The sequence below is a fragment of the Podarcis liolepis genome, assembly GCF_965112155.1.
Source record: "Podarcis liolepis genome assembly, chromosome: 3".
NCBI classification, from domain to species: domain Eukaryota; kingdom Metazoa; phylum Chordata; class Lepidosauria; order Squamata; family Lacertidae; genus Podarcis; species Podarcis liolepis.
This window is the reverse complement of record NC_139557.1, coordinates 90,182,505-90,199,740: the sequence shown is the minus strand read 5'-3', so window position 1 is coordinate 90,199,740 and position 17,236 is coordinate 90,182,505. Positions and strand designations below refer to the sequence as shown.

General features: G+C 44.7%; 1 protein-coding gene across 8 annotated transcripts in view; it reads right to left on the bottom strand.

Annotated features, from left to right (window-relative positions):
- Positions 1-17,236, bottom strand: part of TOGARAM2 (TOG array regulator of axonemal microtubules 2) — a 70,281-nt gene that overhangs the window by 39,245 nt on the left and 13,800 nt on the right. For 3 of the 8 annotated variants that reach the window (XM_083496044.1, XM_083496041.1, XM_083496048.1), the window contains exons 2-3: positions 3,245-3,381; positions 1,264-1,398 (exon numbers count right to left, since the gene is read on the bottom strand). In XM_083496044.1, the coding sequence (XP_083352170.1) occupies positions 1,264-1,398; positions 3,245-3,272 (163 nt within the window). In that variant the 5' untranslated portion in view covers positions 3,273-3,381. Of the gene's footprint in view, positions 1-1,263; positions 1,399-3,244; positions 3,382-10,264; positions 10,317-11,787; positions 11,926-14,961; positions 15,058-16,363; positions 16,546-17,236 lie in introns of those variants that run through there. The other 5 variants (XM_083496043.1, XM_083496045.1, XM_083496046.1 and 2 more) reach the window with 5 other exon arrangements.

Below are 17,236 nucleotides of genomic sequence, written 5' to 3'. Positions count from 1 at the left end.
CCCATATTGGGGAATCAGGTTTAGCCCTCCTGCTTATTTCTGCAGAGAACAAGAAGGTCACAGTGGCCAGCTGGTTTGGCTAGAACTTCCCTCACCAGCTAGTTGCCAAATGGAAGGCTAAACAGGACCACAGCCAATGGCTGGGCTTTTGTATGCTATACATCCTTCACCTTAGGCAGCAAATGTCTTTGACCAGCTCTGCTTGAAGGAATGGGCAGAGTTTCACTAGGGGTTTATTTGAAAGCCATGAATGTGAAGCAGAGTAGGCCTGTCTCTCTTCCCACATTTGCAGCACGTTGGCCAAATATTACCTTCCTCTACTATAAAAGTCAAACGGTCCCCATGCTTGGAGATCTTCAAAAATTGTCATTCTTGCTAAAGTGACCAAAGGCAGTGTGCCTATCCCTTGGACACTTACACAAGCATAAAAGCCAGTGAACTCTATGGGACTTACTCCTATATTTATTTTATTTTATTTGTTCATTTCGTAAAAGCTATATACCACTTGTAAGACGAATAAAAATCTCGGCTAGATATTAGGCAATTTCAGCCTGCATCTCATTTTCCCACTTGCAAGCTGGGCTTTACTTTTACAGGAACAGGACCCATCCAGACTGGTGTAGTTCTGTGTTTGTATTCTGCAACACCCTACTGATGCAATAATGGTGCATCAGTAGTGGACAGGACAGTCCATACATTGTTCTGCTTTATTAGTTGTTCCCCAATGCTCCCCCAAGGTTACCAAGTTACTGCACTCTTCTGCAACCAAAACAAAATGAATACCCCCACAACTCTGAAAAAACTTTGGGGTGTCAAAAGTTACGGGATTTTAGCAAGACATTATGGGACATGCACCAACTGGAAATTAGTGTAAAGGTAAAGGGACCCCTGACCATTATGTCCAGTTGTGGCCGTCTCTGGGGTTGTGGCGCTCATCTCGCTTTATTGGCTGAGGGAGCCAGCGTACATGCTTTCGAACTGCTAGGTTGGCAGGAGTTGGGACCGAGCAACGGGAGCTCACCCCATCGCGGGGATTCAAACTGCCGACCTTCTGATCGGCAATTCCTAGGCTCTGTGGTTTAACCCACAGCGCCACCCGCATGCCCACCCTGAAACTCTTACAGGGGCAAACAGTGCTGAAAGAAAGGTTGCATATAGCTGCCCCAATACCACCCTGAACACAAACTATCATGAATGCACACTGTTGAGGATGTCTGGAATGGCTCCAGGTCACAAATCCCACCTAGTCTTCCCCATCCTAACCATCATCTGCTGTCGTCCATCCGTTCCCACAGAGCTGCAAATTGGAATCGATGCTCCCTCCTCTCAGCGACCTGCATCCAGGCTTTGCTTTGGGAACGCTCCCGCAATATATCGCAACAGGAGCTCGGTGCTTGGCTTTAAAAACAAAAACAACACAAATGAAATGAAAAAGGAGGGTCAGAGCAATCATTTGCTAATCTTCCATGTCTAAAGGCCTATTCAAAGGATTAGTAAGTCTATGAAGCAGCAAATGCGTGGCTGTTTCCTAAGTTGCTTGCACAGACACTCTTCCCTCTTGGAAATGCTCCTGCTTTAAGAAGAATGGGTTTCACTCAAGTTCAGACTGCAGTGCAGAGGTCACCAACCTTTTTGGCCTCAAGGCCCATTTGCAAAATGGAGAAACTGTCGTTTGCACAGGGCACCACACAAACACAGAGACATCAACCTATTAAATTAGCTGCAACAGAATGCTTATTTCAAGTCTAATTTCAGCAGAGGTACAGAAGGGGACACAGTGGAAGACTGTGTTAGCAGGAGGAATGGCCAGCACAAATGTCTCATGACCAGCAGGAATGGAGCACTTGCAGCCATTGAAAAAGCAGAATATAACCCTAAGGTCCCACCTTCATGCAGTACGATGCCAACATGTTGCAATATCCTCCCCCTGCAAGAAGGTGTACAACAAAAGAGTAGTAGATGTATATGTTTGTAACTGTGCCAAAAAAAAAGTTTCTGTCCAGTGGCGGACCATGTTTATGGGGCCAAGACTCTCAGACTTTGGAATTGTTGAAATATATACAACAACAAAATAATTAATTTGAGTTGTGTGACTCAAATTTGGTCTACTAGACCCAAATAATTTAAGCAATGTCGACTAAAGTCGCTTCTGGGGCCCTCCAAGATTAGGGTCCCTGAAGCTTCATCAGTTTCATAGTAGATCCATCCCCTGTTACTGTCTTATGTTCTTGTTGGACAATACACCCAAGTATAGAGTAGATAAACAAAAGAGGGCTCATCCACTCTTGCCCTTGCCCCACAACTTTCACCCAAGGAAACCCCATGCTGAATCAGAGCAAACATCAACATTTGCTCCAATTTATCGCTGAAGGGAAAGCAGCATGTCAAGGGCAGAACCACTTGGACCCATGCCTAGAAAGCACAGGACAAGCAAAAAAACCACTGAAACTCATGCTTTCTAGACATGGGACAAGCACAAGTCTGGATATGCCCAGAGTTTGCTAAAGAAACTGCTATTCCATACTCAGGGTTAGTTTCACATGGCTGATTTGGGCAGGGGTTTTGGATAAATACATTTTTTATTTTGTTTTGCTTGAACTACATATTTTATATCCTTGTGAGTGGTTCAGCACACACTCAGACTCTAGGTCAACATGAGCTGGGAAGGAATTGAGAAAATCCCATTGTGTGAGTGGCCTTCTGCTCCTCCAAATTTGCATGGAAGCTAATCATCTTGAGATTGTGTGTACCTCCTGGCAGGGTTGTTTTTTATGTTTCTTTATTTTTTTGGCATTTCCTTTACATTTGGCATTTGCTTTACACTGAAAAGATTGCATGCTAAGTAAGTTACACAAAAACTATATCACCTATTTTAAACAGCTGGCAGCAGTAGCACAATATTTGGTGGAAGTACAGCGTAACAGAAAGAGAGCTGATTGTAATGAACGAATGTCAGGACAGAAGCTGCAGCATTCTTATGTCCTTATTTGTGGCACCCTGTAAATGCTGCTTAACTCTAATCAGCCTCAGTCAGGGATGATGGGGATTGTAGGCCAACATCAGGTTACCCATTCCTGGTGTATTGTAACCAGTAAAAGTATTTATGGAGAAATTTCCATGGTATATTCTGGAACACTGATGAAGCCAGACACAAATCTTAAGCAAGAGCATTCTCCAGACACATGATATGTGATAACCTAGCAGAAAGTTTCAAATACGGGAAGATAGAAAGAAAGATCTTTACCTGCTGTGAACTCATCATGTGTTGCCATGTGTGTAAGGCAGGGCCCAGGATACTTCTACAACTAAGAGGCTACTGGTTGGCTTTCTTGTTACTGGCTCCACAGCTGCTGTTGTTTCTCTCCCAGAACATCCAAAGGTCTGCACAAAACAACAACAAAGACAAAGCAACCCAGGTGATGCATTCTCTACATTCTTACACTTTATCAGCTAATGCAACTCCTGAACTCTCAGCTATGGGCTAAGGGCTGCTTCTTGTGTCTTGAGGCCCCGGGACCACCCTATAGCCTAAAGTGTAAATAAGTAGACACCACACAGGATATTGGTTTGGGATCAAATAAGGCCACAACTTTATTGGTTACAGATTGAGGTTTGGCCATAGGCATTGTGGTAAGCAACAGTGCGTGTCACTTCTGCCCATCCACAGGGAGTGTTGCTAAGGTGGTGGGGGGATGCCCTGTGACCTACGTCAAATCAGGGCACCCCCCCAAGCGGTTCCTTTTGGAGGAGTGGTATGGCCCTAGCCCCTGACTGGTGTCGGACAGGAGCCACTCCTTCCAGATCCTTTTAACAGGATAGCCTTACCCATGGAGGGGCAGGCGGAGGCTACAACCTCCTCTCCAAACAAAACTAGGCTTACCCAATGCCTAACTGCCTCACAAAGTTGTGATGATTGCTATAAGGTAGGCGAAAACCCAAATGGCGGTGCCAATTAGCCAAGTGGGGGAAACCCTGGGAATGGCACCAAGGGCCACAGTTGGTTGGTTGGCCCTGCACCCACTACCTCCCGCTGCCATTGGCTCGATTGGTGGCGGAAATACGATCTGGCCAGCAATAGGACAGTTTTCCAGGGAGGCCCAGGGCCCACCCACAAAGCCACCTGCCCACAAAGGAGGGTGAATGGACTTACATTAACAATTCCCTACACAGAGATAATCTCCACGTAAGAGGAAGAAAAGCAAACATAACACCACGAGTACTGGTGTTGCATGCCAAGATGTTAATAGTAATCCATGGCTTCCTATGAAGAGTGACCCCTGTCCAAGCCCCAACCTATAACTGGCAGCTGCTTGCACATTGGAGACTTGCAATACAATGGCACGAATGCCTGATGTAAGCAGATGCATGGATCATTTCCTTATGAAGAGGCCCAAAAAATGTACAGTTATTAGTTAAGGACTAATGTACAAATATTGTAAAAGGCAACACAGGCACACAAATTAAAAGATCACTTAAAAAAATAAGTGGCTAAAATGGTGTCACTGGAAAAGGTCATACTAAAGGTGTCCCAAAGTTCCGAGGTGTTGTGAATAAGCCTTTCAACACAAAACAGGGATTGGGAACCTGTAGAGCTCTAAGTGCTGCTGGGCCACTGTTATATCTCAGTTGGTAGAACATGAGACTCTTAATCTCAGGGTCATGGACTTGAGCTCTTTATTGGGCAAAATATTCCTGCATTGCAGGGAGTTGGAGCAGATGGCCCTTGTTGTCCCTTCCAACTCCACAATTCTTTGATTCTATGAACTCCCATCAGAACCACCCATCATGGCCAATGGTTGGGGAGGACAGAAGTTCTAGTACCACAACATCTGGAGACCTACATATTTCCCATTCCGGCACTAAATATGTTAAAATAATATCTCTTTAAGCAAGTCCTAAGAGTAGCAGAAACACAATTGTCACCCGAGAAGATGGTGCTACTGTTGCGCTCTTAGCAAAACAAAGCAAGGCAAAAGAAACCACCACTCAGATCTTCCGTGATCTGAACAAAGAGATGGAAGAACTCTGAGGAAAGCACAGAACAAGCATCTGGTGATGACGACACCATGTAGCTCAAGAGAGCAAAGCCTGGCTATCCTACAGTAAACACCTAACCTAGGTCTGCAGATATTGCAGCTTATGGTAAAATTCACATTAATTTCACTGACAGGCAAGCACGATTATGATGATAAACACCTTTGACAATTCCACAGACAGGATCTGAGTGAGGGAAGAGTCATCCCCATAATAAACCAACAGTGGTGAGGACTCAGAGCGATTGATTTGTGAGGGGGAGAAATTGGATGCCTCATGCTTGGTTAAGCCATAAGACATGAGAGCGTGAGCCTAGGATGGAAGAGCCAGAAGTATTTATTCATTCTTCCAATAAAAATGAAATATTGAGAATACCTCTGTATACGCCTCAACACAAAATAAATGTGCAAGGATAAAATACTAGCCAATTAACTGTAAATTTAGATGAGTTGACCATTTATTAATTTATTGATCCATTTATCACGCCTGCAGCCTGCCAACCATTTCTCAGGCATCTTCCCCTTGCAGCAATATATTTACATTTGTTTCTCCTCGGTATTGTGCTCTGCTACATGAATTCCTAAATTTAATCACATGGAGGTGCAGGAAAGTTTCAAGAGCGGAGACAATTTGGATTTTTCATGCTGAACAAAAATCCCATCTTAGCAAGGAGAGCATGCAGTGTAGGAAAACCATTTGGCAGTAAGTGTGTCAAACAACAATATGTGTGTGTGTGTGTGTATATATATGTGTATATATATATATATATATTTGCTTTCGTAGATTTTCACGGGTACAGGAATGCAGGTTTTGGTGTCTTCGGGTGTCTTCCCGTGTAAGAGTTGGGGTGTCTAGGCGACGTTTCGACGAGGTCTCACTCGTCATCTTCAGGCTGGTGCTTTCGGCTTCTTGTTACTGGAACAGAGCAGGATCTCAGTGTTTGAGTTCCTATAAATACTGTTGAGGGGGTGTGGTGTATAGCCTCAAACGTTCTGGGCAGAGAGGAAGTTCCCAGGTTAGTGTGCCTTTTCTTCTTTTGTTCCTTAATTACTTGAGGGATATCTTGAGTGATTTCTTGAGTGATATTCTGAGTACCACTTAGGTGGGTCATTAGGTGTGGATTAGTTGCTAAAGCTTTCGTGTCTTGACCTCTTGAGCTTGTGAAGAGTTTTTCTGAGAAGATGGCTGTACTGCACTTAGTTGTGCTCTGGCTTGGCTTCGTGTATAGGGGCGAGCTGTGGTTTTGTGCCCTGTGCCAGCCAGATCTGTGTAGGGATTGCAGGGGGGTGCAGCATCCGGAGGTGCCACTATGGTTTGGCAACTGGATGGTGTCTGTAATTTATCTGTGGAGAGGGTCTGGGTTTGGGTCTGGTGTGGTTGATTGGTGATGGCGTTCTGTGTGCCTCTGGTTCTGGTGTCGGTTTTTGTGGGGAGGGCTAATTTCCAGATGTCTGGCAGGCGGGACGTGTCGTCACGCTTGTTCATGTTGTGAGGGTGTTTCTCTATCTCGATGGCTTCCATGATTATTCTCTTGTGGTGATGTTCCATGTTAAAGAGCAATTTGGAATCTGCAAAATTAATTTCGTGTCCTGTTTCTTTCATGTGTTGGAAAAGAGAGGAAGTTTTTTCTTCTTTTTTGACGGCATTCTTGTGTTCTGCGATACGTGCATTTATTCGTCTGTTTGTTTGTCCAATGTACGTGGCTGGGCATAAGGAATAAGAAACACCCCCCAAAAACCAAGACACAGAAGAAAACAATGGCATGGCCCTCCTTCCTTATATCAAGGGCACTACAGATAAAATTAGCAAAATCCTCCATAAACACAATATCAAAACAGCCTTTTGCACCAACCAAAAAATAGCCAATATCCTCAGAAACCCCAAAGATAAAATCCAGTTGGAAAACCAAGGGGTCTATGAAATACCCTGCAAAGTCTGCCCAGCCACGTACATTGGACAAACAAACAGACGAATAAATGCACGTATCGCAGAACACAAGAATGCCGTCAAAAAAGAAGAAAAAACTTCCTCTCTTTTCCAACACATGAAAGAAACAGGACACGAAATTAATTTTGCAGATTCCAAATTGCTCTTTAACATGGAACATCACCACAAGAGAATAATCATGGAAGCCATCGAGATAGAGAAACACCCTCACAACATGAACAAGCGTGACGACACGTCCCGCCTGCCAGACATCTGGAAATTAGCCCTCCCCACAAAAACCGACACCAGAACCAGAGGCACACAGAACGCCATCACCAATCAACCACACCAGACCCAAACCCAGACCCTCTCCACAGATAAATTACAGACACCATCCAGTTGCCAAACCATAGTGGCACCTCCGGATGCTGCACCCCCCTGCAATCCCTACACAGATCTGGCTGGCACAGGGCACAAAACCACAGCTCGCCCCTATACACGAAGCCAAGCCAGAGCACAACTAAGTGCAGTACAGCCATCTTCTCAGAAAAACTCTTCACAAGCTCAAGAGGTCAAGACACGAAAGCTTTAGCAACTAATCCACACCTAATGACCCACCTAAGTGGTACTCAGAATATCACTCAAGAAATCACTCAAGATATCCCTCAAGTAATTAAGGAACAAAAGAAGAAAAGGCACACTAACCTGGGAACTTCCTCTCTGCCCAGAACGTTTGAGGCTATACACCACACCCCCTCAACAGTATTTATAGGAACTCAAACACTGAGATCCTGCTCTGTTCCAGTAACAAGAAGCCGAAAGCACCAGCCTGAAGATGACGAGTGAGACCTCGTCGAAACGTCGCCTAGACACCCCAACTCTTACACGGGAAGACACCCGAAGACACCAAAACCTGCATATATATATATATATATATATATATATATATATATATATATATAAGCTCTTGTGCTCCCTTTGTATTCATATAGCTGTGGGTTTCTATCATGCAAAACAGTGGTGTAGCGTGGGGGTGCAGGCCGCACCGGGCGCAACATCGGGGGGGGGCGCTTGCAGCTCTCTGCCCCTACCTGGCTCACTCACTCTCTCTCACTGCAGGGGGCGCAAATTACTTGCCTTGCCCTGGGTGCTGACAACCCACGCTACGCCACTGATGAAAAATCATAGGAATTCCTTTCTCTCTCCAGTATGATAAAACTTGTGACTGAATGAGATAAAGGGCATCTTTATGAACTAGCTAAGTGAGTTGAAGCTGTGGATTGCGCCCCCCCCCCTTTCATTCTTAACAATCTCTTCTCCTCTCTTGACCTCTTCCTTGATGGATAATCAGCTCTAAAGTCACCGTAGCGGTTCTGGCTTTCATTGGCTTATCTGCCCTGATGCAGCAAAGAGGCACGCTAGCCTTGCATAAGGCTGCTAGGAAGAGGAGAACTCAGTCTTTCTTAGAATGATTTGTTTTTAAAATTTATATCCTGCCACTTCTTCCAGAAAGGCTGTGTTCAGCTCACAATGAAAACAGCTATAAAAATACTGTCACAGAAGCGCTTTCCAGGCAGCCTTGATCTCCACATACTCAGAAGGTCGTGTCTGCAAGGAGCCTACATGCACATACATTACTTGGTTCCTATTTATACATACTCAAGGGCCCCAGACCATACACACAGAAGCTTGTATGCAGGACCCTTGAATGCACGGCTGTCAAGGTAGGAGCCATTGGGTTTCAGACCTCTCCATATGCACTCCTCTGTACCCTATGTGTTTTTTATAAATACAGTGGTACCTCGGGTTACAGACGCTTCAGGTTACATATGCTTCAGGTTACAGACTCCACTAACCCAGAACTTTGCTTCAGAATGAGAACAGAAATCGTGTGGCGGTGGGAGACCCTATTAGCTAAAGTGGTGCTTCAGGTTAAGAACAGTTTCAGGTTAAGAACGGACCTCCAGAACGAATTAAGTTCTTAACCTGAGGTACCACTGTATACAGTATTCAACATCCCCAATCCCATCTGCTGCCCCTGCTCCAAACCTCCCCATGGCTATTTGTATGTTGGAAAAGATTCTGCTCAATAGAACATATGCATAGATAACTGTATGCAGATAACAGTGGAAAGAGCAGACTTCCCAGCTGTGTGGATAAAGCCCTGCCTGCATATTTGTTGTACGTGCACAAGCTCTAGTCTTCAAGTGAGATCAGGAAGGAATAAGGACAGTGTGCCTGGCTCCATTCTCTTCTCTTCCTGAAAAAAATGGTTCACGCTGATGCCAGAACAGCCCCCATTTGGTGATTATCTCAAAACAGCAAAGTAAATAAAAGCCAACAGATTTCTAATAGGAGCGTATGGACTAACATTTTTATGTGAGCATTGTGTGGACACAACAAAAAGAAACCTTGCATGCATGCAGAGCACTGATGCAGCAATGAACACCCATCTGAAAGCACCCTTCAAACTGGAGATAGATAATAAAGCAGAACCTGCAACAGAATCAGGGAATGAGTGTCTCCTCCCTCCTAAAAAGAATGTTCCTGTTCAAGCTTCCAGCCAGCCAATCCCTCCAAGCAGGACATTCGACTTCTCGTCCATGTGTTTCATTTTTTTGTTTTCAATGGTTACTCTTCTTTGCATGACTACTGAGCATGCTCAGTTCTCACTGGGTGAGTGTGTGCATTTGTTATATGTTTTTAATAATAATAATAATAATAATAATAATAATAATAATAATTTATTTATACCCTGCCTATCTGAGAGGGTTTCCCCAGCCACTCTAGGGGGAAATTGTACTTCTGCAAATAAATGCCATTTCCATAGTAGTCAAAGTTCTGGGGCCCCCCTCAATGCTAACCCTAACTTGCTGTTGTTGCCATCTCTTCATATGCCACTTCTGTTACCAAAAGGTTCTTCAAACGGGATGGAGGCCGCAGTAATTTGTCAAAAGGTTGCATAAATCAGATTCATCGCAAAGTAACCAGCCTCTTTGATCACAAGCAGAAGCATGAGTAGGAACGAGAGTGAGAGCAGGAAAGATTAATTCTGAATCCAAACTTCAGGAGCAATTAAACACCAATAATGAGTGCCAAGACTCGGACACAACAAATTATTCAAGCATTGTGCCCAGTGTTTTCAGAGTACATATTGTTACAGTCTCCACTACAGTTGTGGCCAAGATACACTAATTTCTGAAAGGTTGGCTGATTGACTGCAAAAAGTTGCAGAACAATTTAAGGAAAACAAAGAGGAGAGAACAGAAGGTTTCTTTTCATTTGTGCTTCCTGGGGGACTGACCTAGTGGGCATCGAAGTCAACAAAAATACTTCTTGTTGACTTCAATGAATTCTAGATCTTATGCAGAAGTTGCTAAAAACAGAAATGATATAGTTTCCAGATAATCACTCTGCAGGTACTGTTGCTGCTGGATTCAAAAACAAATCTGTGAGAATTCTTCAGTTCTTCATCAGAAAGAGGGTTGATTCATACAGGCATGTTCATCACTTGAGTGGCACAATGGTTCAGTGTATCTAGCTGTTAACCAGAAGGCGGGTGGTGTGAGCCCTCCCAGGGACTGCTGTGGGCAGGATTTCTTCTTAGCACTAGATTGGACCAGGTGATCCTCAGGATCCCTTTCCAACTCTACAGTTCTGTGATACTATAGCTGCAACATCCAGTGGTGATTTGCATGTGTGAATAAGTTTAGATATAAAAACCACTGTGTGCTTGGTTCTATCTGCCCTGTTTACCCAATACGATTTCTCTCTTTTTGTGGTACCTAGCCAATCACTATCCTTATTTTGCTTGGAAATACTTGGAGCAGAAGTGGGGAATCCACGGCCCTCTTGCATGTTGTTGGACTTTAGCTCCCATTAGCCAGCCAGCATGGCAAATGGTCTTGGATTGTGGGAGCTGTGGTCCCCAAAACATCCAGAGTATCACAGGTTCCCCATCCCAGACTTGGAAGATGCTTTCACAAAGATGTTAATGTGTGTAGCATCAGAGAGCAGCAGATTCTCTTCCATCCTTCCTGCCCTCATAACTAGTATACTCTGGATACGTAGTATCTGGATAGTACACACGGCTGAATGTTCTCCAGTTACAGCTCTTTTGAAAGACTTACAATCAGATCCATTGTGAGATTGGGCATTCTTTTTAACATTCTTATATTTTAGCAGCCCGTGCAGGACATGCTATTGCAGAGTAAATGAATGGTGGCCTCCACTATGTCATTGCTAAGGCACCCCATGAGCTGGGGACTCCGGGGGCAGGCTCCAATGCCTTGGTCCCTGCAGCTCATCAGGGGCTACTATGGCCATTCATCAACCCAGTTGGACCAGGGGACTTGGCTGCCTCAATCTAACTGCTGCTCCAGCCATGGTTCCTGAACTTGAGCAACTGGTCCTTGGGGATATGTATCTTGTCCCCACATTATCCACCCATTTTGGAACTTCACCAAAGATTCACCTGCCTCCGCCTCTTCAGATCCTTATCTGACTGCTGGGTGTCAGGAACTGAAAGGAGCTTTAGTCCAAACAGATCATAAGGCCAGAAGAAATTACTATAGGGTAACCACAGCTGACCAGAAACTCTCCAGAGTCATTCCAATTTCTTGAGCAGATTAAAGCAGATTTCTTGAGCTGCTACTGTCTGCAAACAAACAGATGCTACAAGGCATGGAAGCCAAAGCTGGCAATGCTAAATGACTCAGATAATTCTATAGTTCCACATGCCACCAAATAGGAGGCTGCAACTCTTGGGTCACTTCGACTCTTTCGCACCACACCTGACGCTATCTGCAAGATGGATGAGATCCTTACCTGCCTGTTGACACTTTCAGAGCAAAACCCTTTTTGCAAGCACCAAGAAGCTTCTCTACATCCCCCGGCAAGTTTCCTCTTGCCGAGTCAGAGATGAGACAGCATCTCCCGAAGTAACAGCAAGAAAACGATTCCTCTCTAGAGAGGGAAGAGAGTAACCAGCAAACATCTCTAATAATGAGCTAAGGGAGTGCCCGCCTCATATCCCTTAGAGGCGCTGAGAGTCCCTGAAACTGCTTGTCAATGACAGAAGGATGGCATCGCTGAAAACATTCTCAGGAATTCTCAAAAGCCAGGAGGAGCCGGTGTCAAGCATTCGTTGTTCCCATCAGTTGTGCTTTCGCAGAGCTCTGCTTCTTGAGACTGTAGCCATTTGGAGAGGCAAATGACATCTCAGCAAACTAGCTCTTGCACAGTCTTGGGATTTGCCATCTGCGTACAAAGGTGACCAAGATCCATCTACTCAATGACACCTTAGAATTCTCTCTCTGCTCCCCACTCCAGTCACTAATTTTTATTGATTGATATAGTTCCCTCACTCTGCATAATTCATTACCAAGTACAAGATTGGTGCTTGCCTAGGAAAGCTTACAGTCCTAACGTTCAACAAAGAGGAAACAGAGGACTCCTCCTGGTGTTTTCCTGCGAGTGTATTCTGCATCACATTCTTGATACATCAATAGTGCATTAGTGGCAAATTTATTCTGCTTTAGTTTGTTCATAAGATTAATTCTGCTTTAGTTTGCTCATAGAATCATATAATTGTAGAGTTGGAAGGTACCCCAAGGGTCATCTAGTCCAACCCCCCTGCATGCAATGCTTGTTCTGCAATGCTCCATCAAGGTTGCTATATTATTGCTGTCAGGAAGAGTGATGTAGGACAAAAGTGGGACAAAAGTAAGCCAGAGCATTTGTGGTATAAAAAGCAGTTGTTGCTCAACAGGAAGTTACAGACCCACATTAGGCGAAAGATTCCTGCACTGCAGGGGGTTGGACTAGATGACCCTTGCAGTCCCTACAATGCTACAATGATTCTATTCTTCTGTGTCTCGATAGGCCCGCTGAAACAGGAAATATTTCAGCTTGCTTCCAAAACAGCATAATGAAGGCTGTTCCTGTCAATAAAACAGATTTACATGAATAGCTAGGAAGTCTTTGAAAAACCTTTTCTCAATCAGTAGCATGAGGCATACTGAGTAAACATCCAGATTTATTTTTTTTAAGCTTCAAATTCAGAATTTGCTTTCCCCTTTCCCTATAAAGTACTTAAAATTACACTTTTAATTAAACGGCCATCAAAAAGCCATTGCTCTTTGACGGCTCCACAGTTACTGCTTGAGTAGTCATGGGTACCCATTTTGGGAAATTTCTGAACCATTTAACAGGAACTGTTGAGCAATTACTATAGTGGTACCTCTGGTTGTGAACTTAATTCATTCCTGAGATCCATTCTTAACCTGAAAGTGTTCTTAACCTGAGGTACCACTTTAGCTAATGCTGCTGCCGCGTCGCCGGCATGCGATTTCTGTTCTCATCCTCAGGTAAAGTTCTTAACCTGAGGTACTGCTTCCAGGTTAGCGGAGTCTGTAACCCGAAGTGTTTATAACCCAAGGTGTTTGTAACCCAAGGTACCACTGGTTAGGGGTTCAAGGGCCAAGCTTTATTTTCACTCAGTTGAAGGAGATTCAAATAAATAAAGGCTTCAGTTGGGGCTGAATGTGTACGGAGACCTGTGCTTCCTGTTTCTGGTACCCCAAAGAAGCATGAGCTGAGCTGTATTATAACCTGAAAAGTGGAATCGCCTACTTATTAACTCTCAGTGAATTATTGTCACTGAACATATCTTGCTAATATGCCTGATTCTGGGATGCTAGAATTGAAGTCGGGGGTGTCTCGCCCAGAGCCGAGGTTGTCAACTTTTTTTTAAAGAATTTTGGTACCTTGGACTGAGTGCTCCCAAGCATGTGTAGAATTCCCTTTTCTAGAGACACACATTTCCAATAGAAGGGTTCAGACATGTGCAAAACTCCTTCTTCTGTGAAGATAACACTGTCCTCTTTTTAAAGAGTCTGCCCAGGATTGCCACCTCACCCTCAGCTCATCTAACTAAGACAGTGACAGCTCCACTGACGCTGCACAGCTAGGACAGACCATTTCAGCTGAGACAGCTTTAGGTTCTGCTCGGGGGTGGGGGGTGGGGAGGTGTATGCAGACACAAACACATGCACTCTCGCCAAATACACCCTGTAAAATAACTCCAGCCACCGCCATATGTCTCCTAGAAAGGGGTGGACCCCAAATTGCAATACAGCATGTATGTGAGAAAGGCACTGCCCTCGGCATTGGCCGTTTGAAGCAGACCATTTTGGCGGGAAAACCATCCCTGTTTCACTTGTGTATTCTGGCTGCCAGGGAAGGAGGCAGAAAGCAAGGAGCCGCAACCGCCCGCCCCCCGGGTAAAGCGGTGTGGCCATTGGGTTCACAAGAGCACACTATTCACAGAAAACAAATGCATAGAACACAACAAATGGAACCACCATTACTCTGCATGTGTGTTCATCTGTCTTATGCTAACTAACCACAAAAAGTAAAAGGTAAAGGAACCCCTGGACGGTTAAGTCCCATCAAAGGCGACTATGGGGTGAGCCGCTCATCTCACTTTTCAGGCCGAGGGAGCTGGCGTTTGTCCGCAAAATGTGGCCAGCATGACTAAACCACTTCTGGTGCAGCATGATGGAAACCAGAGCACACGGAAATGCCGTTTACCTTCCTGCCACAGCGGTACCTGTTTATCTACTTGCATTGGTGTGTTTTTGAACTGCTAGGTTGGTAGAAGCTAGGACAGAGCAACGGGAGCTCACCCCGTTGCGGAGATTCGAACCCCTGACCTTCTGATCGGCAAACCCAAGAGGCTCAGTGGTTTAGACCACAGTGCCAAAATGCCCCGACTAGATTGTTTTTCCCCTGACACTGCACTTCACAATTCCAAAGCCTGTCCAGAAATGGTACATCACAATTCCGAGGCCTGTCAAAAATGGTACAGTTTGGGCTACTTGACAGGCCGTGTAGGCTCATCCTTAATGGTGGAATTAAGCTTCCATGCAGCTCACTCAACATTGTGCAAGAAATGCCTACAATCATACAGCAGTACTTGCGGCACCTTTTGTCACTCACCTCCAAAAAGGCACAATGGCTACAGTGTGGTAGGTTGATAGAGTATACTCTCTTTCTCTTGTCTGCCTTTCTGCTTAACCTACCCTCACAGGGTTGCTGTGAAGATAAAGCAGAGACCATGTATACAACTCTGTGTGGCTTTGTTGAAGGGTTGAAGAATGAATGATGTTGTTTTCTTGCAACTTTACCTCACTTTCACTGAGGTAAATGTAGTTCTCTGGTTCTTCTCCTCACTCCTCCTTGATATATATATATATATATATATATATATATATATATATATATGCAGGTTTTGGTGTCTTCGGGTGTCTTCCCGTGTAAGAGTTGGGGTGTCTAGGCGACGTTTCGACGAGGTCTCACTCGTCATCTTCAGGCTGGTGCTTTCGGCTTCTTGTTACTGGAACAGAGCAGGATCTCAGTGTTTGAGTTCCTATAAATACTGTTGAGGGGGTGTGGTGTATAGCCTCCAACGTTCTGGGCAGAGAGGAAGTTCCCAGGTTAGTGTGCCTTTTCTTCTTTTGTTCCTTAATTACTTGAGGGATATCTTGAGTGATTTCTTGAGTGATATTCTGAGTACCACTTAGGTGGGTCATTAGGTGTGGATTAGTTGCTAAAGCTTTCGTGTCTTGACCTCTTGAGCTTGTGAAGAGTTTTTCTGAGAAGATGGCTGTACTGCACTTAGTTGTGCTCTGGCTTGGCTTCGTGTATAGGGGCGAGCTGTGGTTTTGTGCAAAACAAAAGAAGAAAAGGCACACTAACCTGGGAACTTCCTCTCTGCCCAGAACGTTGGAGGCTATACACCACACCCCCTCAACAGTATTTATAGGAACTCAAACACTGAGATCCTGCTCTGTTCCAGTAACAAGAAGCCGAAAGCACCAGCCTGAAGATGACGAGTGAGACCTCGTCGAAACGTCGCCTAGACACCCCAACTCTTACACGGGAAGACACCCGAAGACACCAAAACCTGCATTCCTGTACCCGTGAAAATCTACGAAAGCAAATATATATATATATATATATATAATTAAAGGTAGGGAAACCAGTCAAGTAGCTCCTTCCCCTCACATTTTCCTCATCACATTTGAACACCCCTGTCATATTTCGGACAAAAGTCACTTGAACAGCCTGTTCTCAGTTCTCCAAGGGTTGGTTGACAATCACTGGGGCTTCAGCTGGTAGGAAACCTTCTCTGGAGTCCCCCCCCCCCTTTCTCCTCATAATATACCTCTCTAATTCAAGGATGAACAACAAATGACATGACAGTTACATAACAAACTCCCTAGCAGAATACTGTGCAACCGACTCATGTATTTCCTGCACAGTCAATGTAAACAGCCTTCTAAGGGACAGCCTAGTCCTCAGAGAGCAGCCAGAAGAGACTGCAGTTCTGGTCACTCACCTGCTTTGCAAACTCCTCTATACTTCAGGAACCAGATCCTCACATTTTCAAATTTGCCATCTCTTGGGACAGCCGCAGAACTTGGCTGTGAGGGTCTTCCCCCTTAGCGATTTTGCCTTCACCTGTAGGTCAGATGGCAGTTTTGGAAAGCTGCAGGGATCTCTGTCTCAGGCCAACCCTTGACTCACACTTAACAAGTTATACATACAGAGCAGGCAAACAGTGTCACATACCGTGAACAAACAAGGCTGCATAGCAACAACTTCTTTAAAGAAGTATTAAGATGCAGGAGTGAGGAAGAGGTTTTCCTGGTAGGCGTCTCCCTGGCTGTTTGGCTGAGTGACCTTGACTGCAACCAGACAATTAGGAAGCCACAGGTTTCAAACAACAATGGAAAAGGGTTGGATATTCTGGGATTCTACACACCTGTAACCAGATCCGATAAGCATTCACAAAACAGCAAACATCCCCACACCCGCACACACATGTTTTGAAAGCTCTATTTATGAATGAGAGGAGGAAACAAACTTCTGTTGATAGCAGGATATAATATCCATGTTACACCCTTCCCTAAATTGGGTTTTCCTTCATGAAGGAATAATACAATTGAGGGTTCAAACTGCCTTGCAACTCTTATGCCATATATCCTCAAAACAACCTTGTGAAGTAGGCACCACCAGTGATCAAAGAGGATGCTTACACTTAGTGCTGTTTTTCTAGAGAAGGAGGTGCTGGAGCTCATCGTGAACTTTTCCCTTGTCTTAGAATGGCAGAGGTGCCCACCTGAGAGGCGCCAGAACTGAGCTCCGGTGAGCTCCAGCTGAAGAAAAAAAAAGGCCTTGCTTGCACTTCTTTTCAGGTGAATCCATAACT